Source organism: Pelodiscus sinensis, chromosome 4, assembly GCF_052426305.1.
Source record: "Pelodiscus sinensis isolate ZL-2025 chromosome 4, ASM5242630v1, whole genome shotgun sequence".
Lineage (NCBI taxonomy): Eukaryota > Metazoa > Chordata > Testudines > Trionychidae > Pelodiscus > Pelodiscus sinensis.
In genome coordinates, this window is record NC_143055.1 from 2,451,215 (window position 1) to 2,473,934 (window position 22,720).

At 63.7% G+C, this 22,720-nt stretch overlaps 1 protein-coding gene across 2 annotated transcripts; it reads left to right on the forward strand.

Moving 5' to 3' along the window:
• Positions 1-1,072: 1,072 nt before the first annotated feature.
• On the forward strand, positions 1,073-21,798 carry SPEF1 (sperm flagellar and cilia associated 1). 2 transcript variants are annotated; one of them, XM_075931092.2, is made up of 7 exons: positions 1,073-1,290; positions 3,882-3,993; positions 5,076-5,226; positions 8,630-8,678; positions 9,454-9,520; positions 10,281-10,392; positions 21,547-21,798. In XM_075931092.2, the coding sequence occupies exons 1-7, from the start codon at positions 1,185-1,187 to the stop codon at positions 21,571-21,573; spliced, it is 624 nt and encodes a 207-aa protein (XP_075787207.2). In that variant the 5' UTR covers positions 1,073-1,184; the 3' UTR covers positions 21,574-21,798. The 2 variants fall into 2 exon arrangements, with proteins under 2 accessions (XP_075787207.2, XP_075787206.2); XM_075931091.2 differs by lacking the exon at positions 21,547-21,798 and adding an exon at positions 12,536-13,157 and having other exon boundaries at positions 1,102-1,290.
• Positions 21,799-22,720: the final 922 nt, after the last annotated feature.

A 22,720-nucleotide genomic window follows, 5' to 3' on the forward strand; every position in this document is an offset into this window, starting at 1 on the left:
ATATTAGGGGTGATAATTGGGGAAGCTATCTTTGTAATGGGTAAGCTAATTAGCATCTTTGTTAAGGCCCATTGGTGAAGTGTCTGATTTAAGCATGAATACAGTTCTGAAGTCTGCTGTGACAGTCTCTTTGAAGCAGGATGCATGTGGCGAGGTCTTTGAGGCGATGCCCAGTCTGAGTGAAATGGCAAGAGCCTGTTTTTTCTTTGTGAAACTGTCTGATGTCTGGTTAGCGGGCATTGGCTCTTTGGCGAAGTGCCTGAGACGTCTGCGCACGGGACGTGGCCTCCCACCGGTGTGATTTCCACACCAAGGCACGGGCGCAGCGGCCCCGTCATCCCGGAGCAGGGGGGCCAGGTCTACGCTCCCTGGGATGTGCATCCGCCGTGGGGGGCACAGCCGGGACTGTCGGGGGGGGGGCAGGCGCTGGGGCGGGTCAATGCAAGGGGGGCTTTGGGGGAAGGGCGGGGGGGGGCTGTGGGGGAATCCCCCCCGGAAGTGCCCCCCCGTAGTGTGGCCCCGGGGAAGGGCGGGGGCGCTGTGGGGAGCCCCCCCCCGGAAGTGCCCCCCCCCGTAGTGTGGCCCCGGGGAAGGGCGGGGGGCGCTGTGGGGATCCCCCCCGGAAGTGCCCCCCCCGTAGTGTGGCCCCGGGGAAGGGCGGGGGGCGCTGTGGGGATCCCCCCCGGAAGTGCCCCCCCGTAGTGTGGCCCCGGGGAAGGGCGGGGGGCGCTGTGGGGAGCCCCCCCGGAAGTGCCCCCCCCGTAGTGTGGCCCCGGGGAAGGGCGGGGGGCGCTGTGGGGAGCCCCCCCGGAAGTGCCCCCCCCGTAGTGTGGCCCCGGGGAAGGGCGGGGGGCGCTGTGGGGATCCCCCCCGGAAGTGCCCCCCCGTAGTGTGGGCCCGGGGAAGGGCGGGGGGCGCTGTGGGGAGCCCCCCCCGGAAGTGCCCCCCCCGTAGTGTGGACCCGGGGAAGGGCGGGGGGCGCTGTGGGGAGCCCCCCGGAAGTGCCCCCCCGTAGTGTGGCCCCGGGGAGGGGCGGGGGGCGCTGTGGGGAGCCCCCCCGAGTGTGGGTGCGGGGCGGTGGCCGCGCTCGCTCGTTGCCTGGCAACAGCCCCCCCCGCCCGCCCGGCCGGGACTACGACTCCCAGGCGCCCCCGCGCGGCCGTTGCCATGGCGCCGGCAGCAGCATGGCGGGCGGGCGCGAGGCGGGGCTCGCGGGGCTCTACCGCTGGCTGGACGCGCTGCCCCTGTCCCGCCCCAGGAGGAGCGTCGCCCGCGACTTCAGCGACGGAGGTGGGGGCGGGGGGGCCGCGCAGGCCGCGACCCCCCCCAGGTGGGGGCGGGGCGGGGGGTGAACGCTTCAGCCCTGCCCGGGGGGGGCTCCCTGCCCCTCCCCCCCGGCCTCGGACAGGGGTTTCGGGGGGGGGGGCAGTTTCACACCCCCCCCTCTGCCTTACACCCAGCGCCGGCCCCACAGACCCGCTGTGCAGCCTGGGGGGTGTGAGTGTGAGAGGGTGGGTGTGAGTGTGAGAGGGTGTGTGAGTGTGAGAGGGTGTGAGTGTGGTGGGTGGGTGTGAGTGTGAGAGGGTGTGAGTGTGGTGGGTGGGTGTGAGTGTGAGAGGGTGTGAGTGTGGTGGGTGGGTGGGTGTGTGAGTGTGAGAGGGTGTGTGAGTGTGGTGGGTGGGTGTGAGTGTGAGAGGGTGTGTGAGTGTGGTGGGTGGGTGTGAGTGTGAGAGGGTGTGTGAGTGTGGTGGGTGGGTGTGAGTGTGAGAGGGTGGGTGTGAGTGTGAGAGGGTGGGTGTGAGTGTGAGAGGGTGGGTGTGAGTGTGGTGGGTGGGTGTGTGAGTGTGAGAGGGTGGGTGTGTGAGTGTGGTGGGTGGGTGTGAGTGTGAGAGGGTGTGTGAGAGTGTGAGAGGGTGGGTGTGAGTGTGGTGGGTGGGTGTGAGTGTGAGAGGGTGGGTGTGAGTGTGGTGGGTGGGTGTGAGTGTGAGAGGGTGTGTGAGTGTGGTGGGTGGGTGTGAGTGTGAGAGGGTGGGTGTGAGTGTGAGAGGGTGGGTGTGAGTGTGGTGGGTGGGTGTGAGTGTGAGAGGGTGGGTGTGAGTGTGGTGGGTGGGTGTGAGTGTGAGAGGGTGGGTGTGAGTGTGGTGGGTGGGTGTGAGTGAGAGAGGGTGGGTGTGAGTGTGGTGGGTGGGTGTGAGTGAGAGGGTGTGTGAGTGTGGTGGGTAGGTGTGAGTGAGAGGGTGTGTGAGTGTGAGAGGGTGGGTGTGAGTGTGGTGGGTGGGTGTGAGTGTGAGAGGGTGGGTGTGAGTGTGGTGGGTGGGTGTGAGTGTGAGAGGGTGGGTGTGAGTGTGGTGGGTGGGTGTGAGTGTGAGAGGGTGGGTGTGAGTGTGGTGGGTGGGTGTGAGTGTGAGAGGGTGTGTGAGTGTGGTGGGTGGGTGTGAGTGTGAGAGGGTGGGTGTGAGTGTGGTGGGTGGGTGTGAGTGTGAGAGGGTGTGTGAGTGTGGTGGGTGGGTGTGAGTGAGAGGGTGGGTGTGAGTGTGGTGGGTGGGTGTGAGTGTGAGAGGGTGTGGCTACGTCTACGCTGCAGAGTTTTTGCGCAAAAACTCGTGGCGCGTCCACGCTGTAAGCGCGTTTTTGCACAGCGGATGGTCAGAAGACAGGGCTTTTGGCACAAGAGTTGTTCCTCTTTTTACCAGGAATAAGCCTTGTTGCGCAAGAGCTCTTGGGCAAAACAGGCACATGTGGACGGACAACAGGGGTTTCTTGTGAATGGCCATCAGAGTTTTCTTGTGCAAGAGCGTCCGTGGCAGTGTGGATGCTCTCTTGTGCAAAAGCACGTGGCAGTGTGGGTTCTTCCACAAAAACTTCTTGCACAAGAAGCCTGCAGTGTAGACATAGCCTGTGTGCGTGTCTGTGTGCGAGAGAGAGAGAGAGAGTGTGTGTGTGTGGATGGGACTCCAGTCACATCCCTAGCCTCTGGGGCCACACTGCACACAGCTTAGGGCTAGTTGCAAAGGGGGATTTAAGTCCCCTCTAGCCTCCCCGATCCTGGAGCAGTCTGGCGAGATCTCCGATATAAGGCGCAGCTGACTCAGTTGATGCCACCTGCCCACAATGCCTAAAGGGAGGGGCTGCACAGGTGGTTCTAAAGCTCCATTGTGACCAGCAGAACCAGCTGGAGGTGCCAATTTTTGCACACTTATCATAACACTCCGGCTTGTCGACGTTTTCCGTAAAGCCCTGGCTGCCGAGGTGAGCCCCTCAGCTGGCGTTTCCAAAGCAGGGAAGTCGGTGCCTAGCTCTCTTGGCGACAGAGAAAAGTGTGAAAACATGAGTTCTGACAGCTTGAAAACAACAACAAAGCAGCATGCACACACCTCCAAGCCAAATGAGAGGAGCCAACATGTATCTGTGTTCAGCTCCTGGGATTTTAAGCCAATCTCTTTGTTTGGGGGGCCAGGAACTGGCTTATGATTTGCTTGGGGGGATGCGGGAAGGAGAAACAACCTGGATGTCTCTGATCCCAGGACAGGGTTGCAGGGTTACCGGTTAGATGTCGCATGACAAATTCTTCTTATATTTGTCCGAATGGCTCCTGTGCCTGACGTGCACCAGCCCCACCCATGTATTGCCTGCATGAGGCTCAGCGGCTCCAGAGTGGGACCCTCTCAGACAAGCACTTGAATCGCAGTTGCTGTGTGAGCTGAGCATCTTTGCTCTGGCATCTGAGGGACACCCCTGCAGTCCTGGCTGTGGTGTAGACCATATCTTGCCTGGCATCCAGATCGACGTTGTTTCCATGCTGCAGAGGAGGGTCGCTCGCTTAGTCTCACCACTCCGAGCTCTGCGTCGTCCTTGATTTCCCCCATTTCTTTCCTCTCCAGTTCTCGCTGCAGAAGTGGTGAAGTTTTACTTTCCCAAAATGGTGGAAATGCACAATTATGTGCCAGCTAATTCAACGCAGCAGAAACTGTCCAACTGGAGCCATCTGAACAGGTAACGGTGCCCAGGTGCACGGTGCTGGGGAGGTCGGGCTGTGGAGCAGGGTGCTTAGGGAAAACCAGTGCGTCAGTTTCCCAACAGGATAAAGGAAACCTCTCCTGCATCTTTCCAGCCTCACCCCCACCTACCAGTACCGTGCAGCTTCTCCGCTCCTGCACCCTCTGCCTGTGACTTGGATGTCCTGTCTCTCTGACCGCCCCACAAGTCCTCAGCCCCTCTCTAGGGCAGGCTGCTGGAAACAAGAGCAGCAGGGTTCTAGGCCAGCGACGGGCAGCCCAGGCTAGTGACTGGGCCGCAGGAGAGGCCCTCCCTCATCTCGTGGGCTGCAGGAGTGTCGTAGCCAAGACAGTCTTCCCAGATAGGGCAGGTTTGCTCCCAGCGCTTGCGTTCCTGGAATGTGTGGGTCTGCTGAGTGAACCGTAGCCGTGCTGTGATTGGATGCAGAGGAAGTGCATTGCCAGGGGAGCCGACAGCCTCCATGGGTCCCTGGGCAAGGGGTGGGGTGGAGGCCTGCTCTGCACTCCCACAAGGGGCGGGGCTTTGAGAGGAAGGGGGGGGCCTCCCCACAGCCCTTCGAGCCGCCCAGGGCGTGCAGTGTGGCACTCCGGCAGTGATTTAAAGGGCCCGGGGCTCCGACTGCTGCAGTAACACCAGGGGTAGCCGGGAGCCTAGGACCTGTTTGAATTGCTGGGCCCTTTGCCCCCCCCATCATCAGGACTTCACGGCTCTCCCAGCCAGCGCTGTGTGCAGTCGGCACACCCCTCGCTTCACGTGCCTCACGTTAGCAATGTGGGCGGGAATAAAACCGGCAGTCTGGCAACCCGGCCCCTGGGCAGTGGCAAAGAAAATGTCTGTCAGGCTGCCCACCCCTGTGTCCCTCCCCCCGTGAGCTGGACACGAGCCTCGCGTGGTGTGAATCAGTCGCTACCCGGCCATGCGGGGAGCTACCCTCACGTGCCCCGGCTGAGCATCGTCCGCCTCGGCCCAGGGGAGATGCTTATTGCAGGGCTCAGGTCAGTTTTGCAGAGCGCCTGCCCATCCTGTGGTTTGACCCTCTGCTGCTCCCGCCCTGGCAGGAAGGTGCTGAGCAAGCTGAATTTCTCCATCCCGGCGGACGTGATCCGGAAGATCGTACAGTGCACGCCCGGCGCAGTGGAGCTGGTGCTGATTCCGCTGCGGCAGAGAATCGAGGAGAAGCAGAGCAAGGCGGTGTCTGGTGCCCACAAGGTCAGCGGCGCTCCCGCGGCAGTGGGTGGCTTCGCTGTGTGACCGTTGTGTGGAGGGGCCACGTGCTGAGCCCCTTGCTCAGGCAGACTCCCCGGGGAGCACGTGCTGGGTGCGCACGTCCGAGGAGGGCCTACAGCTGTGGACGGGGGAAAAGGGCTGTTGGGGTCATCACAGGGACTGCCAGGGCGAGCGCTGGTCCTGACTCTCACAGAGGGGTGGCGTGCCTTTGGGTGAGTCACTGCCCTGCAGTGTGCCTCAGTTTCCCCATTTTCTAAGTGGACCTGCTAGGCCCTCCCAGCAAGCGGGTAGGGGTTAATTCATTTAATTCTTGTAGAATAGTGGCTCACCAGCCAGCACATCCCCCGTAACAGGACCTTCCCCTTTTCCTTCTCCTCCTGACAGCCAGGTCAGGTCCTGTGGGGTCTGGTTCTTCTAGTAACGCAGCCCTGCAGCCCAGCCACATACACTGGGCTGCCTGCCTGGAGCCCACTGTCAGGGCCGCCAGAGGACTAGCTTCACGGCTGTAGCTTCCCTAAGCTTCCTGTCCCAGACAGAAAGAACCCCAAACTCCTTTGCTCCTGGGTCTCTCACTCCATGCCTCCCCCTTTGGGCCCTCTTCTCTCCCTGCTCTTAGCTCCTTCCAGTCGGGAATCCTGGGGGTCTCCTTACCGGGAGAGCTAACGGGGCCCACCCCAGCGCCTGTTAGCCCCCCTCCCTGTGTGGGGTTCGAGGATCCGATTCCGTGGAGGTCCTCGGAGAGGAGGCATTAAGCACATGGCTGTTGTTATTCGGAGTGCTCCCAGGGCGCGGCAGCACATCAAACAGTTACGGCTGCTACCAGAAACCTGCAGTTGCCCAGCAAGAGATGGAACATCATCAACCCACAGCTAACCCCTAGCCACACTGCTCACAGGGGCCAGTAGGGGGTGCATGTTCCACAGCAGGGGTAGGGAACCTAAGGCCCGGGGGCCAGACGTGACCCCTGGCTTGCCTGGATCCAGCCCCCCATCCCAACCCACGGCAGGGCTGGAGCCCACAAAACCTACTTGGGAACGAGGGGAGTGTCTCTCTGCTTCTCCATTGGGGGCCACGTCGGTGAGGGGGGGTTGGTTTTGGGGGGGTTTGCTTCTCACTTGCGTGTGGCCCCCGACTGATTTTTCTGTGGGGCAGTGGCCTCCAACCCAAAAAAGATTCCCCGCCCCGGTCTAGAGCAAGAGACAGCCCAGCCACTAGGGCAAGGACCTCCTGTGAGAGGCCCGGCTCGTGGGCGTTACCTCCCAGATAGACAGCAGAGGGCATCCGTGTGGCTCTGTGGGGCTGCCTGTTTCCCTGGGATCCCTGCTCTTGGGATGGATGTGCAGGACGGAGGGATCTGGGGGGTAAAGGCCACTGAAGGATTAATGCAGGGGCACTCCAGGATCCAGGAGGGTCTGTAACTTCCAGACCGTGGGCAGGGGAGGGCTCCCCTCCTCCTTCGAGGTGTGAGCCCACCTCCAGGCGCTCACCGCTAACCCCTCCCGGCCGTGCGTTGTGAGCAGGCCCCAGGGATGCGGCCCAGGGTGGCTAGCGACTGGGTGGGCGCTGGCGCATGGCGGGGGGCCGGGTAATGCCATGGAAGGGCAAGCAGCGAAAATCCTCTGGAGAATGAGATTGGTCTCAAGAGTCCTCCGAGGCTCGGGCCACGCTGCAGACTCGTGGTGTAAATCCGGGGCTGGGGGAATCCACGGCCCTGAGGGACACGGTTACACTGGCCAAGCGCCTGGGGCAGACAGCGCGGTGTCGACAGGAGGCAGGCGCACCAGCACAGCCGTACAAGGGCAGTGGTGCATGGGGCTGCTGCACTCTGCCCCTCCCTGCCCCAGGCTAGTCACACCCAGAGCTGCCAGCTCTCCCGGATCGGACGGACCAGATGCCAGGGTTGGACCCAGAGCAGCAGTGTAGCCTTCAGGACTGGTGGCCGGGACCCCACGGATGGCAGGCTGCAGAGCTCATAGGAATGGTGGAGTGGTAGGACCCCAAGGGGGGCTGAAACTGATGGGGCCAGTGGGAACCTGCAAGGGCCTCCTGGAGGCCGTGACACAGGGCCAGTGGGGCTGCCTGGAGGCCAGGACGTGGGGCCGGCCCCTGGGCATGGGGAAGCCGGGTGGAAAACTTGGGGGAGCTGCAGCACCCACCCACACGTATGTCAATTGCTTATGTACAAGTGGGGGGGCCACAAGGCCCAGTCCCCTCTGTGACCCCCACCATTGCACCTTCTCCTCCCGAGGCCCCGCCGCCTGGCCAGGCAGGGAGCCAGAGCCAGGCGGTGGTAAGAGCCACCCAGGGGCCCTGAGCCCCAAGCCCTAGGGCAGGGGTGAGGAACCTTTTTGGGTCAGGGGCCACAGACCCACAGAAAAATCAGTCAGGGTCTGCACACAAGTGAAAGACAACCCCCCCCCACACACCAGCATGGGCTCCCCTGTGGGGGGGTGGGGAGCCCCAGGCCTCAAGGGCCGGATCCAGGCAAGCTGGGGGCTGCATCCGGCCCCTGGGCCTGAGGGGCTCCACCCCGGCCGTAGCGTTTCTCCTGTTGCCATAGCTACCTCTGGCGGAGGTGGAGCACCCACGGATGGCAGAAGCTCTCCCTAGGGCCTGTGTAGTCTGCCCACAGCGGCCAATGCCCGGTGCCCAGAGGGAGGGAACGGACCAGGGAGCCTCCCATGCGCACCCAGTCCCAGCCCCTGGCACACGGAGCCTGGGGGCACCCCCTGCCCAGCCTGGCTAGCAGCCATGATGGGCGCGTGGTCCGTGAACAGAGCAGAGTGCCTGTGCGAGGAGCGCTACCCGGCCGGCCTGGCGGCTGCTCTCCGCCGAACGTGCGCGCAGACCGCCGGGTGCAGCAGGCAGGTAAAGACACGGCCGAGCGTCTGCTGTGGCCGAGCAGGGAGGATTCAGACGCGGGCCCAGGGGAGGGGGGACAGATTTTGCACACGTGAGGCTGCAGAAGGTCACCGTGCAAAACAGCTTCCGGGGCCCTGGGCCAGGGAGCCAGATTGGCCTCATCTCTGTGTCAGTCCCACGGAACCCCAGAGTCTGCAAGGGGGCTGCGCTGGTTTTACCCCCGTGCCAAGCCGAGCGGGGTGGGAGCAGGCTGGGGACCCTCTCCCGCTGGGACTGGCACTGCGGATGAGCATTTCCAGCCAGAAATGGCTGCTGGAGAGAGCGGGACTTATTCCTGGGGCTCGGGGCAGACACCAGTATGCATAGCGGGCGGCCTCTGCTCTCCCTCCCCCCGTGTGGCCCCAGAAGCCAGTTGCTGTGATGTGACTTGGCCCAGTCCCGCCTGGGTGCAGCGGCTCCAGCGGAGCGGGCTGGCTGAGCGCCTGTTCCCTTGACCCACGATTCTCTCTGGTTCTCCGCACAGGAGCCGGGCACGCGCTATGCACTGGACGAGAACGGCCACCTGGAAACAGGTAGGGCTGGCGGGCATCTCCGTGCAGGCCATGTTCGGGGCGAGTAGGCTTCTGCTCCTGCCGCACGGCTTTGTGACCCTGGGCGAGTCGCTGGAGCACAGGGGGGGGCTCCGAGCAGCACCTGGAATTGAAGGGCGCCAGAATCCCTTGCGGGAAACTGAAGCCTGTGAGGCCGCCTGCCTTTTTCTCAGGGCCAGCAAGCAGGGGGCTTGGGCTGGAGAGCAGGTGGTCGGGGTTTCGATCCAGCTGTGCCGCTGGCTTGTGGTGTGGTCTGGGCAAGTCCCTCCCCCTCTCCACGTGTGAGTTTCTCTGTCGGGAAGGCAGGGACCGTGGCGTTGCTGATGGACATTGCTGGGCTGGGCGGGGCGGGGCTGTTCAGAGGGACAGTGCTAGCGAGGTACCATGCCCCCGCTCGAGCGCCGCCCTGTTCTCACTGGCCCCGCTGGGTTCAAAGTTGCCCATCTGATGCCTTGTGACTCCCAGCCGGCACCTGTGAGCTCCTGGGGCCCTGCGCGATCTTGGCATACAACACCGCCCGCCCCCCGCAGCATCTGTGTGTGTCCCTCCTCTCCGCTGCTTCCAGCCGGGGGGAGTTGCTGGAACCTTGCTCCAGGCAGGAGTTGTAACCCGAGTCACAGAACTCGCTGCCCGGGCCTGCGGCCTCCCTCTGGCTCAGTTCTGCTCGTGCAGGAGATGCCACGGAAGCAGGTCACCTGGGCAGCAGGGCTGAGCTGGGCCCTAGCCGCGGTGACGTGGCCCGGTTTGTGTTCCTCAGGCTACGCGGCAAAGCCGAAGACGGACGCAGTAGGGATCTCTGGGCAGCAGCCCCCCCACGCTGACAGGTAAAGCCTGCCTGGGCTGCCCGACACACTGGCCACGGTGTCACTCCTGCCTTGTCCTTTCGGCTCCTCCTGGTTCCTGGGCTGGGAGCCCCTCAGGGGATGCCGGGTGCTCCACGAGGGCCAGGTGGCAGGGGGGTGGGTGCCTGTCCCTTCTGTGCTGCCCTATGGCCCAAAGGGCAAGGGAAACGCAGCCATGCCCCCAGCTGCATGGGAGCGAAGGGCCAGGTGAGGAAACCCACGTGCTGTGTTCGTCACGTGTTTGCACACGGGCCCAGCTGGGGTAGGTCAGTGCGGTTCCACTGATCCGCAGAGCGAGGCTCATTGCGCCCGTAGTGTGTACCAGGCGCGCCCCCCCGGCACAGCCCAGCGCCCCTGGGCACCCGCCTCCTGCAGCCGCCAGGGCTCCGCCCGCTGGGGAATCCGACCCGCCTGGGCTTTCGGTTTGCCTGGGCCGCTGTCATGGTGCCGACCTCCCCGCTGCCTGGCGTGTAGCCCTGTGGCTGGCCCCGGAGACCCTCCTGACTCCCAGCAGCGCCCCGGGGGGCATGTCGGTGCACTCAGCCAGGGGCAGGGGCAGCGAGCGGGGAACCTTTGCTAAGGCAGAGTGGGAGCCGTGGAAGGAGCAAGGCGGCCTGTGGCATCTGGTCCCTTGTGCCCAGCCTAGCTCTTACTGCCCCGGGTCAGGGCTCCTGCCTCTTCCATCAGGGACCTGCCCCACCCTGGGCAAGTGTCTCCCCTCCTCCGTTACTTCTGTCCCCAGGATGGACAAGGGCCAGCAGGTCTATGCCCAGGCCGTGCAGGGAGACCCCAACTTTGGCGCTCACCTAGCGGCGCGGGAGCAGGCTCTGCTAGCGTCTCAGGAGATGGTCCAGGTGAGGACGCGAATACGCCAGGCTCCGCCCACCCGCCCATAGGTGGGGAACAGCCGCTCCTTGCCCACACCCCTCCGCCAGCCCCGCTTCTCCCGTGCTGCCCGCGGGGGGAGACCTCAGCAAGCAGGGAGGTGTCTCCCCCGCCGGCTTTCCTCAACTTACCCACCTTGGCTGCCTCCAGCTCAGCTCCTCCGCTAGTCGCGATGGTGGGACCCTAGGGGGGTCTCTCCAGAGTTCAAGAGGAGGGTCTCTGCAGTGCTCTGCAAGGGTCGCCCGCGGACCGGACCGGGCCCTTTTGCGGGTGGCTGCGAGCTCGGGGATCGGCCTCCCCCACTGCAAGGTTGGAGCGCCAGCCCCGGCTTCCTATTGTGGGGGGCAGGGAGCCCCGAGTCTCGCAGGCCTGATCCAGTTCATGGGGGGAGGAAGCAGCGTAGTGTGTTCTCATTCATTCCCCCTCCCCTGTGGGGAAACCATTCACCTGGAGGCTTTCCCCGCTGCTCCCATTGGCCAGAATCCCAGCCAATGGGAGCAGCAGGGGACCCAGAGCCAAGTAAGCGACCCCCAGTCCCCTCATGCCCAGACCCCCACTCTGACTGCTTCCACCCCCTCCCTCCCAGACCTCCCCCCCACCCCCCCCCCACCCACCCCGCACCCCCTCCCTCCCAGACCCCCACCCCCCCCACCCCTCCCTCCCAGCCCCCCACCCCACCCCCTCCCTCCCAGACCTCCACCCCCACCCGCCCCCACCCCCTCCCTCCCAGACCTCCACCCCCACCCGCCCCCCCCTCCCTCCCAGACCCCCACCCCCCCCGCCCCCTCCCTCCCAGACCTCCACCCCCACCCGCCCCTGCACCCTCCCTCCCAGACCTCACCCCCACTCCCACCCCACCCCCACCCACCCCTGCACCCTCCCTCCCAGACCCCCCCCCACCCGCCCCTGCACCCTCCCTCCCAGACCTGCCCCCGCCCTCTCCACCCCCACCCACCCCTCCCCTCCCTCCCAGCCCACCCCACCCCTGCACCCTCCCTCCCAGACCTCCACCCCAGCCCGTACCTGCACCCTCCCTCCCAGACCTCCACCCCCACCCCCCCCGCACCCTGCACCCCCCCTCCCGCCCAGATCTCCACCCCTGGACTCACCCTCCCAGACCTCCACCCCAGCCCATTCCTGTGCCCTCCCACCCAGAGTCCTCGTCCCCGCCCCCACCCCTCCTGCACCCTCCCTCCAGCCCAGATCCACCACCCCAGCCTGCCCCAGCACCCTTGCTCCCAGAGACCCATCTGCAGCCTGCTCTTGCACCCTCCTTCCCACCCAGGCCCCCCACCGCCTCCTGCACCCATTTTGTCATCATGGCTGGTTGGCTGGTCGCCATGAAAAGGTTGCGTTGAGCGGGAAGGGCCAGAGGCCAAAAAGCTTGAGACCCAGGAGCCTAGAGCTGCGTGATCCTCCTAATCTTGTGTCACTTCCTGGGGATGCTGGAAAGGCGGGTGGGTCTGGTTGCAGATTTGAGGGGATGCACAAGGCCAGGCTTTGCTGCCAGACCCAAAGATCCTGTCCAGCCTCAAGCCCCTGCCATTGGCTTAAACAGTTTAAATATATATGAAAAAAGGAGGGTTCTTGTCCAGGAGAGAGTGTAGCCTAGTGGCTACTGTGCAGGACTCAGGAGCCCTAGGTTCTAGTCCTGGCTCTGCCATTGGCCTGCTGGGTGACCATGAGCTAATCTCCGCCCCGCTCTGTGCCTCAGTTTCTCCATCTATAAAATGGGATCACGATCCTGACCTCCCTTGCCGAGCGCTTTGAGGGCTACTGGAGTAAAGTGCTTGGGAAGAGCGAGGTGCTAGCGCTGCTTTTGGGGGGGTGCTCGGGCCAGACTGCCAACCGTGCGGGCCAGTGCCTTGCCTGGTCCCTCTGCTCACCTGACTCCCAGAGCTGGGGATTTAGCGTGCACAGCAAGGCTGGGGCTTGTGCCGTGGGAGTTGGCACCCGGAGCCAGGGGCGTGACAGTGAGCTGAGACGCGCAAGCCGCACCGTTCAGAACCGGCTCCAGCCGGCGAGGCTCAGAGGCTGGAACCAAGGGGTGGGCTGGGCCCCTGCCTTTGGCAAAGGAAGACCAGCCCGGCCCGTGTGCTTCCCGTTGCTCAGATCCTGCAGATGAAGGTGCGGCGTCTGGAACACCTGCTCCACCTCAAGAACGTTCGGATCGACGACCTCACGAGGCGCCTCCAGCAAGTGGAGCAGAAGCGGAAATGAGGCGGGACTCAGTTTCCCTCCGGCACCCTTCCCGGGGACCCATGCGCCCCCAGGGCCTCCCGGGGCTATTCGGAAGAGCCAGGCGCCCTGTGCTCACAGCCCTGCCTCTCCTGCGATCGGCGTGGCCAGGCCGTCCCAGGCAGACCTAGACCTGAACAGCGGCCCAGGGCTCCTAGCTCCTTACAATGCGAGGGCAAGACTGGGACTGGAGAAACGAGCCGGAGAGTCCAAGAGTGAAAAATGCACCAACACACGTGGAAATTGCACACTCAGAAGTTCACCTCCCTGTTGTGCCCACGAGTGCTGTGATTGGCTTCGTGCACCTCCCGTGCACGCACCGGCACTCCGTCCGCGATGCCTTCCTGGCAGTTGTGGCCAAGTGTGCAGGCACTTGCACAAGTACACGGCACGCTAGTGCAAACGTGTGCCCACAGCTGGGCCTTACAGGGAGTGGGCCGTGGGTTTGGAGAGCCAGGGCTTCTATCCATCACCAAATGCAGCGAGTTTCCCTCAGGCCGCTGACTCCTTTGCTTTCCGTGCGTTGTGCCAGTGCACTTGGCAACGGTGAGCCCGAGCCGCCCCCTTATCCCACCTGGGACTGGGGGTGACCATCCGAGAAGAGGCGCGGGGGGCAGGGTTCTTCACAAAGGTGCTTTTCTATAGGCACCGCCCTGGAGCCCCACCAAGGGCAGCCCCCGTGGCAGGAGAGGGGAGGGCCAGTCCATGCACAGGTCAGCCTCCCAAGCGCAGGTGGGCCAGCTGTGGGGCTGGTGCTACATGGGCTGCAGAGTGGCGCAGCGGTACAGAGGGCCGTGGGTCGGGTCCCGGCTGGGGTAAGTGGGGCAGTGGTACTGAGGGCCGTGGGCCGGGTCCCGGCTGGGGTAAGTGGGGCAGCGGTACTGGGGGCCGTGGGCCGGGTCCCGGCTGGGGTAAGTGGGGCAGCGGTACTGAGGGCCGTGGGCCGTGTCCCGGCTGGGGTAAATGGGGCAGTGGTACTGAGGGCCGTGGGCCGGGTCCCGGCTGGGGTAAGTGGGGCAGCGGTACTGAGGGCCGTGGGCCGGGTCCCGACTGGGGTAAATGGGGCAGTGGTACTGAGGGTCGTGGGCCGTGTCCCGGCTGGGGTAAATGGGGCAGTGGTACTGAGGGTCGTGGGCCGGGTCCCGGCTGGGGTAAATGGGGCAGTGGTACTGAGGGCCGTGGGCCGGGTCCCGGCTGGGGTAAATGGAGCAGTGGTACTGAGGGCCGTGGGCCGGGTCCCGGCTGGGGTAAATGGGGCAGCGGTACTGAGGGCCGTGGGCCGGGTCCCGGCTGGGGTAAATGGGGCAGAGGTACTGAGGGCCGTGGGCCGGGTCCCGGCTGGGATAAGTGGGGCAGTGGTACTGAGGGCCGTGGGCCGGGTCCCGGCTGGGGTAAATGGAGCAGTGGTACTGAGAGCCGTGGGCCGGGTCCCAGCTGGGGTAAATGGGGCAGCGGTACTGAGGGCCGTGGGCCGGGTCCCGGCTGGGGTAAGTGGGGCAGTGGTACTGAGGGCCGTGGGCCGGGTCCCGGCTGGGGTAAATGGGGCAGCGGTACAGAGGGTCGTGGGCCGGGTCCCGGCTGGGGTAAATGGAGCAGTGGTACTGAGGGCCGTGGGCCGGGTCCCGGCTGGGGTAAGTGGGGCAGTGGTACTGAGGGCCGTGGGCCGGGTCCCGGCTGGGGTAAATGGAGCAGTGGTACTGAGGGCCGTGGGCCGGGTCCTGGCTGGGGTAAATGGGGCAGCGGTACTGAGGGCCGTGGGCCGGGTCCCGGCTGGGGTAAGTGGGGCAGCGGTACTGAGGGCCGTGGGCCGGGTCCCGGCTGGGGTAAATGGAGCAGTGGTACTGAGGGCCGTGGGCCGGGTCCCGGCTGGGGTAAGTGGGGCAGTGGTACTGAGGGCCGTGGGCCGGGTCCCGGCTGGGGTAAATGGAGCAGTGGTACTGAGGGCCGTGGGCCGGGTCCCGGCTGGGGTAAGTGGGGCAGCGGTACTGAGGGCCGTGGGCCGGGTCCCGGCTGGGGTAAGTGGGGCAGTGGTACTGAGGGCCATGGGCCGGGTCCCGGCTGGGATAAGTGGGGCAGTGGTACTGAGGGCCGTGGGCCGGGTCCCAGCTGGGGTAAATGGAGCAGTGGTACTGAGGGCCGTGGGCCGGGTCCCAGCTGGGGTAAATGGGGCAGCGGTACTGAGGGCCGTGGGCCGGGTCCCGGCTGGGGTAAGTGGGGCAGTGGTACTGAGGGCCGTGGGCCGGGTCCCGGCTGGGGTAAGTGGGGCAGCAGTACTGAGGGCCGTGGGCCGGGTCCCGGCTGGGGTAAGTGGGGCAGCGGTACTGAGGGCCGTGGGCCGGGTCCCGGCTGGGGTAAGTGGGGCAGTGGTACTGAGGGCCGTGGGCCGGGTCCCGGCTGGGGTAAATGGGGCAGTGGTACTGAGGGCCGTGGGCCGGGTCCCGGCTGGGGTAAATGGAGCAGTGGTACTGAGGGCCGTGGGCCGGGTCCCGGCTGGGGTAAATGGAGCAGTGGTACTGAGGGCCGTGGGCCGGGTCCCGGCTGGGGTAAGTGGGGCAGTGGTACTGAGGGCCGTGGGCCGGGTCCCGGCTGGGGTAAATGGAGCAGTGGTACTGAGGGCCGTGGGCCGGGTCCTGGCTGGGGTAAGTGGGGCAGCGGTACTGAGGGCCGTGGGCCGGGTCCCGGCTGGGGTAAATGGGGCAGCGGTACTGAGGGCCGTGGGCCGGGTCCCGGCTGGGGTAAGTGGGGCAGCGGTACTGAGGGCCGTGGGCCGGGTCCCGGCTGGGGTAAGTGGGGCAGCGGTACTGAGGGCCGTGGGCCGGGTCCCGGCTGGGATAAGTGGGGCAGTGGTACTGAGGGCCGTGGGCCGGGTCCCAGCTGGGGTAAATGGGGCAGCGGTACTGAGGGCCGTGGGCCGGGTCCCAGCTGGGGTAAATGGAGCAGTGGTACTGAGGGCCGTGGGCCGGGTCCCGGCTGGGGTAAGTGGGGCAGTGGTACTGAGGGCCGTGGGCCGGGTCCCGGCTGGGGTAAGTGGGGCAGCGGTACTGAGGGCCGTGGGCCGGGTCCCGGCTGGGGTAAGTGGGGCAGCGGTACTGAGGGCCGTGGGCCGGGTCCCGGCTGGGATAAGTGGGGCAGTGGTACTGAGGGCCGTGGGCCGGGTCCCGGCTGGGGTAAATGGAGCAGTGGTACTGAGGGCCGTGGGCCGGGTCCCGGCTGGGGTAAGTGGGGCAGTGGTACTGAGGGCCGTGGGCCGGGTCCCGGCTGGGGTAAGTGGGGCAGTGGTACTGAGGGCCGTGGGCCGGGTCCCGGCTGGGGTAAATGGAGCAGTGGTACTGAGGGCCGTGGGCCGGGTCCCGGCTGGGGTAAGTGGGGCAGCGGTACTGGGGGCCGTGGGCCGGGTCCCGGCTGGGGTAAGTGGGGCAGCGGTACTGAGGGCCGTGGGCCGGGTCCCGGCTGGGGTAAATGGAGCAGTGGTACTGAGGGCCGTGGGCCGGGTCCCAGCTGGGGTAAATGGGGCAGCGGTACTGAGGGCCGTGGGCCGGGTCCCGGCTGGGGTAAATGGAGCAGTGGTACTGAGGGCCGTGGGCCGGGTCCCGGCTGGGGTAAGTGGGGCAGTGGTACTGAGGGCCGTGGGCCGGGTCCCGGCTGGGGTAAATGGAGCAGTGGTACTGAGGGCCGTGGGCCGGGTCCCGGCTGGGGTAAGTGGGGCAGCGGTACTGAGGGCCGTGGGCCGGGTCCCGGCTGGGGTAAGTGGGGCAGTGGTACTGAGGGCCGTGGGCCGGGTCCCGGCTGGGGTAAATGGAGCAGTGGTACTGAGGGCCGTGGGCCGGGTCCCGGCTGGGGTAAGTGGGGCAGTGGTACTGAGGGCCGTGGGCCGGGTCCCTGTGGAGAAGCCAGTGAAGCGATGCCGGTTGCCTCGGTGGGGAATCTGGCCCATATGCTCGGCCGGCTGGCGGGGGCTGGAGCTGGCCCTGTGTTCTGAACATGTGTGATGGCGCGTTGGGGTCCCCCGTCTCCGGCACCCCGAAATGGCACAAACAGACTCCACCAGCCAGTAGAATGGAGGTTGTTTATTGCTCCTCCAGCACAGCGCAGCACAGATGGAATCAGGTTACAGGAACTGGGGCTAAGAGGCCTCAGTGCCCCCCTTGGGATAGGGGAGTCCCAGCCCCCTCCCCAGCTCCTTCTCCCTGCTTTCCAGCCAGGAACTAACTAACCCTCTTCCAGCCCTGCCCCCCGCCAGGGCAGCATTCCCCTCCCTTTGTTCCTCTCCATGTGGGGTGTCTGGTTCAACAAGTTTGGCATCACCTCTGCCTAGCGAGGTCTTCCCTGCTGGGTCTTGCTCCAGACAGCAGGCGTCACCACAGCCCAGCAAGTCCCCCCACTACGTCACACCATGTCGGAGCTGGAGGGTGTTTGGAGAAGGCTGCTGCGCCCACAGGGAGCCCCCACCTGGGTTCAGCCTGACGCCCCTGAAGCGCTGCGGTGGGGGTCAGAGGACGGCTCAGGGTGTGCTCTGGTTTGTCCCCGCGCTGCACCGTCGCCTGGCACAGCATGTGCCCCCAGTTCCTGCAGAGGTGCCAGACCCCTCGCAAGCCCCGGCCTGCCCATGGCCCTCTGGGAGTTACCCTGCTTGCAGCCGGGGGGGGGCCGTGTTTCTCCAAGGCAGCTCTGGGGCGTTGAGGCTGGAGCAGCGTAAGGACGCCTTTACGGAGCGGCTGATGGGTTAGGGACCATTCTGCTCACTGCTGGGGCTGACAGTGGCTCCCGTCTGAGGGGTGCCTAGGGCCAGTCAGCCTCTGACCCGGCACCCCCCGGGATCTCTGGGGCTCTTCCCAGTGACAGCTACGGGCTTTGGGCCTCTCAGAGGGACCCACATCAGCCACATTAACTCGCCCCTCACTGGCAGCCTCAGAGAGCAGCGCGAGCCAAGAAGCGTGTGAATTTCCCGTCCCCCCCCCCCCCCCGCTTCTGGCTGGGGCAGCGCAGGGACGTTTGCCCTGCTGTCCCCGGGGCTGGCAAGCGGGCACCAGACAGAACGAGGGATCTGAGGGTCTGTCTACACTACCCCCCTAGTTCGAACTAGCGGGGTAATGTAGTCATTCGGAATTACAGATGAAGTCCGGGATTTGAATTTCCCGGGCTTCATTTGCATGAAGCCGGCCGGCGCCATTTTTAAATGCCGGCTAGTTCGGACCCCGTGCCGCACGGCTACACGCGGCACGGAGTAGCTAGGTGTGGAACACGAGATGTACAGCTAGTTCTTAATAGGAAGCCTAATCCGAACTAGCTAGTTCGTGCCGCGTGTAGCTGCGTGTAGCCGCGGGCACGGGGTCCGAACTAGCCGGCATTTAAAAATGGTGCTGGCCGGCTTTATGCAAATGCAGCCCGGGAAATTCAAATCCCGGGCTTCATTTGCAACTCCGAATGACTACATTACCCCCCCTAGTTCGAACTAGGGGGCTAGTGTAGACATACCCTAACTTGGCTGCTTCCTGGTGTATTTCCTTAACGGGGCCGGGGAAGCGGGGAGAGCGGGCTGGGTGCAGAGCTGCACCGGGGCTGGGGGTGGGGGCTGGGTGCCGAGCTACACTGGGGGTGGGGGGCTGGGTGCAGAGCTGCACCGGGGCTGGGGGTGGGGGCTGGGTGCCGAGCTGCACTGGGGGTGGGGGGCTGGGAGCAGAGCTGCACCGGGGGGGGGGGTGGGGGGGGCTGGGGGCTGGTGGGGGGAGGGGCTGGGTGCAGACCTGTACCGGGCTGGGGGTGGGGGCTGGGTGCAGACCTGTACCGGGCTGGGGGTGGGGGCTGGGTGCAGACCTGCACCGGGCTGGGGGTGGGGGCTGGGTGCAGACCTGTACCGGGCTGGGGGTGGGGGCTGGGTGCAGACCTGCACCGGGCTGGGGGTGGGGGCTGGGTGCAGACCTGCACCGGGCTGGGTATGGGGGCTGGGTGCAGACCTGTACCGGGCTGGGGGTGGGGGCTGGGTGCAGACCTGCACCGGGCTGGGGATGGGGGCTGGGTGCAGAACTGCACCGGGGCTGGGGGTGGGGCTGACACAGTGGACGGAGCTGGGGCCACAGCCAAGCTGGGAGTGGAGCAGGGAGCCGTGGCCCCCGAATGTTTCTCCCAGCCCCTCTGGGGGGGCCTGCCCCACAGTTTGGGAAGCTCTCGTGCCCCCTCACGCGGGCAGAGGCGGGAGCCTGCGCTGGCCGAGCGATCCGTGCCCGGCTCCGGGGAGCATGCTTCAGACAGGCTCCCCCAAGGCAGCTCTGCTCTGGCACAGCCACACGCCCGGGGGATGTGCCAGCTGGCCGGGTGGGCGAGGGAAACGGAGCCCGTTCGGCTGCAGCCCAGGGTCGATCCTGCCCATCCGCGAATGACAGACTGGAGCTCCCCGGTGCCCACTCGCCGGCCGCGCTGCCGGGCTCTCCGGAGAGTGGATCGATTCCACCCCTCGGCGTGTCTGGACAGCCACAGGAGCAGGGAGAGACAGAGTCAGCAGACCAGCGCCCACGGGCCGTAAGGCAGCTGGGGGGCAGGTGGGGGTCCCAGGTGGGGGGCGTGGCCAGAGTCAGGCCAGTTCACAGGAGGGATCCGGCGGGCACCAGCCATCAGCTCTTAGGATGGGCCCTCACCCAAATCCCTTCCCCCGGCCACACCACAGCACACGGTGTGTTCAGAACGGCACCTCCCCCGGCCTCCGCCCAGTCGCCCCGACTAAGATGTAAAATCCCATGTAATTGGTTAATGGGTTAAACGTGACGTTTTCCTGGTTAATCAAGGGAGGGGGGCTGCTTCACCCGCACCCGTTACCCAGAGCCAGTAAGCAGCAGCAGGCGAGGGGATGCTAACCTTTCTCCTCCCCCATGTGGGCCTGATGCCGGCAAGGAGGGGGAGCCCCCCAGCCCAGGGTGCAAAGATGGAGCGTAAGTGGCTAGAAGGGCTAGGCCGAAGTCCGAGCGGTTCCCAACAGAAGAGAAACGCGCCATCTAAATGCTCGGCCCTGTTAGCCTGGGCAGCTCTATTTTCTCACCTCCATGGATTTGGCCAGTCCCCTCAGCTGGAGTCTTCAGTTTGCCCATGTTGCTTGCAGCGTGGCGGGTCAGCAGGAAGGCAGGCGTGGGCCCCCGGGTTTGGTTTTCAGGCACTTAGCCCATGTGCTGATACGTTCCCGGAGGACAGGCCCGCCAATGCTTACTAGCCAGGCTGGGCAGGGAGGGTGTCCCTGGAATGGGCGACGGGTGGATCACTAGATGGTTCCCTGTTCGGTTCATTCCTTTTGGGGTATTGGTCCCTGTGGGCAGACAGGACTCCGGGCTAGCTGGACCTCCGGTCTGACCCCGGCCGGCCGCTCCTATGTTCTGTGCTTGGGAACCCTACGTCCAGGCATGTTGGCTGAATTTCCAGGCAAAGCAGAGCAGGTCCCTACGGAGTGTCCTCATGCAGGCGGGCGAGCCATTGCAGTTTAGCTCCCTTGCTGGACAAGGGCTAGTGATGCCCCTCCCGGGCGTTGGTTACTCTCCTGCTAGTCTCTGTGGGGGCTCATCTCTGGCTGCCTCCCCAATTTACAATTTGCTTTAGCGCCAGCTGTGCAAGGTAAATCTCATAACGTCCTCAGTGCTAATGATACGCGCAGCTGGTGAGAGAGAGGACTTTCAGCAGATCACAACCTTGCCCTGCTAAGATCACCATGGTAAGAACATCACAACAGCCAGACTGGGTATCCAGTCCAGTGGCCTGCCCGCCAACAGTGGCCAATGCCAGGTGCCCCCGGAGGGAATGAACAATAAGCAATGCGGGAGATACAGGGGGACTCCTCCAAGGGACAGTGTCACACTGGGGCCCAGGGCTCCTGTGGTAGGGATCAAAATCAGTGTAAAAAACCTGAGGGCACAAAAAACAAACTTACTCCCTCTGTCACTCTCCCACGCACACTGCCAGGGGAGTTAAAGGAACCCAAAATGCAATGTTTCATTTGTATAGAAAGAAAAATCTCCTGATTTTGACTAAGGTCATAGCCGGTGGACCTGTTCTGTGGGGTTTCATAGAATCAGAACACTAGGACTGGAAGGGACCTCGAGAGGTTATCGAGTCCAGCCCCCTGCCCTCATGGCAGGACCAAATACTGTCCTAGACCATCCCTGATAGACATTTATCTAACCTGCTCTTCAATATCTCCAGATATGGGGATTCCACAACCTCCCTGGGCAATTTATTCCAGTGTTTGACCACCCTGACAGGTAGGAACTTTTTCCTAATGTCCAACCCAAACCTCCCTGTGATGGCACGTCGGGGTTTTCCCATCTCCTGCACCCCCATAATGGCACGGACAGACTCCCCCAGCCAGTAGAACAGAGGGAGTTTATTGCTTCTCCAGGATACAGCACAGCACAGATGTCATCTGGTTACAGGGCAGGCCTAGGATGCCTCAGTCCCTCTTGAGATGGGGGAGCCTGGCCCCCTAAATCCCAGCCCGTTGCCTAGGCTGCTTCCTCCATGGTACCAGCAAGGAACCTCCCTAACTCACTTCCAGCCCTGCCCCCAGCCAGGGCTTCACTCCCCTTCTTCCCATTGTTCCGCTCCCTGGGAGATCACTGGTCAGACAGGTTCGAAGCCCCCTTGCATAATGACTCATCCCCTGCCCTGCTGGGCTGTGCTGCAGCCAGTGGAGGTCACCCACAGCCCACTGCCCAGTATAGCAACCAGCAAGGTACCCCCACTACGTCACACTGCAGTTTAAGCCCATTGCTTCTTGTTCCATCCTCAGAGGCCAGGAAGAACAATTTTTCTCCCTCCTCCTTGAGACACCCGTTTAGATACCCGAAAACCGCTCTCATGTCTCTTCTCAGTCTTCTCTTTTCCAAACTAAACAAGCCCAATTCTTTCAGTCTTTTTTCATAGGTCATGTTCTCTAGACCTTTCATCATTCTTGTTGCTCTTCTCTGGACCCGCTCCAATTTCTCCACATCCCTCTTGAAATGCGGCGCCCAGAACTGGACACAAGACTCCAACTGAGGCCTAATCAGTGCAGAGGAGAGCGGAAGAATGACTTCACGTGTCTTGCTCACAACACATATGTTAACACCTCCCAGAATCATATTTGCTTTTTTTGCAACAGCATCACACTGTTGACTGATATTTAGCTTGTGGTCCACTATAATCCCTAGATCTCCTTCCTAGACATTTCTACTTTCACAACAGTCACTTCCCATTCTGTGTGTGAAACTGATTGTTCCTTCCTAAGTGGAGCACTTTGCATTTCTCCTTATTAAACTTCATTCTATTTACCTCAGACCATTTCTCCAATTTGTCCAGATCATTTTAAATTATGACCCCATCCTCCAAAGCAGTTGCAACCCCTCCCAGCTTGGGATCATCTGCAAATTTACTAAGCGTACTCTCTATGCCGATATTTAAATCGATGAAGATATTGAACAGAGCCGGTCCCAAAACAGACCCCTGCGGAACCCCACTTGTTCTGCCTTTCTAGCAGGATTGTGAACCATTAATAACTACTCTCTGGGTACATCTACACTTGCTCCCTAGTTCAAGCTAAGGATGCAAATGTAGCCGACCGAAATTGCTAATGAAGCGGGGATTTAAATGTCCCATGTTTTATTAGCATAATCTCGCCCGCGCATTATTCTGCTCAACAGCTGATTCGAACCAGGAAGTGGGCTCCGGGAAGCGTTCGTTTGAATCAAACCCCTTGGTGGTTCGAATCACACACCTTATAGTAGCTCAGGGCCGGCCCACAACATTTTGTCACCTGAGGTGGGGAAGTCAAATGATGCCCCAATACCCCCTCCCTTGGGCCAAAACTTTGAAAGGTCTCAATTCTGCCTCCTTCCTGTTCTACTCCTCTCGTGGCCCTGCACCATCTCTGTGCATCTAGAGCAGAGAGAATCCATCTGCACCAGCATCAGACACAATTGTCTACACTCTGGGTCCTAGTGGCACCCCCACCTCCCCACAGTCTGGCACCTGGGGCAGCCCCCTTAGTTCGCCTCATAGTAAAGCCAGCCCTGTAGTAGCCCCATCTAAGTTGTATTTGCCTAGTTT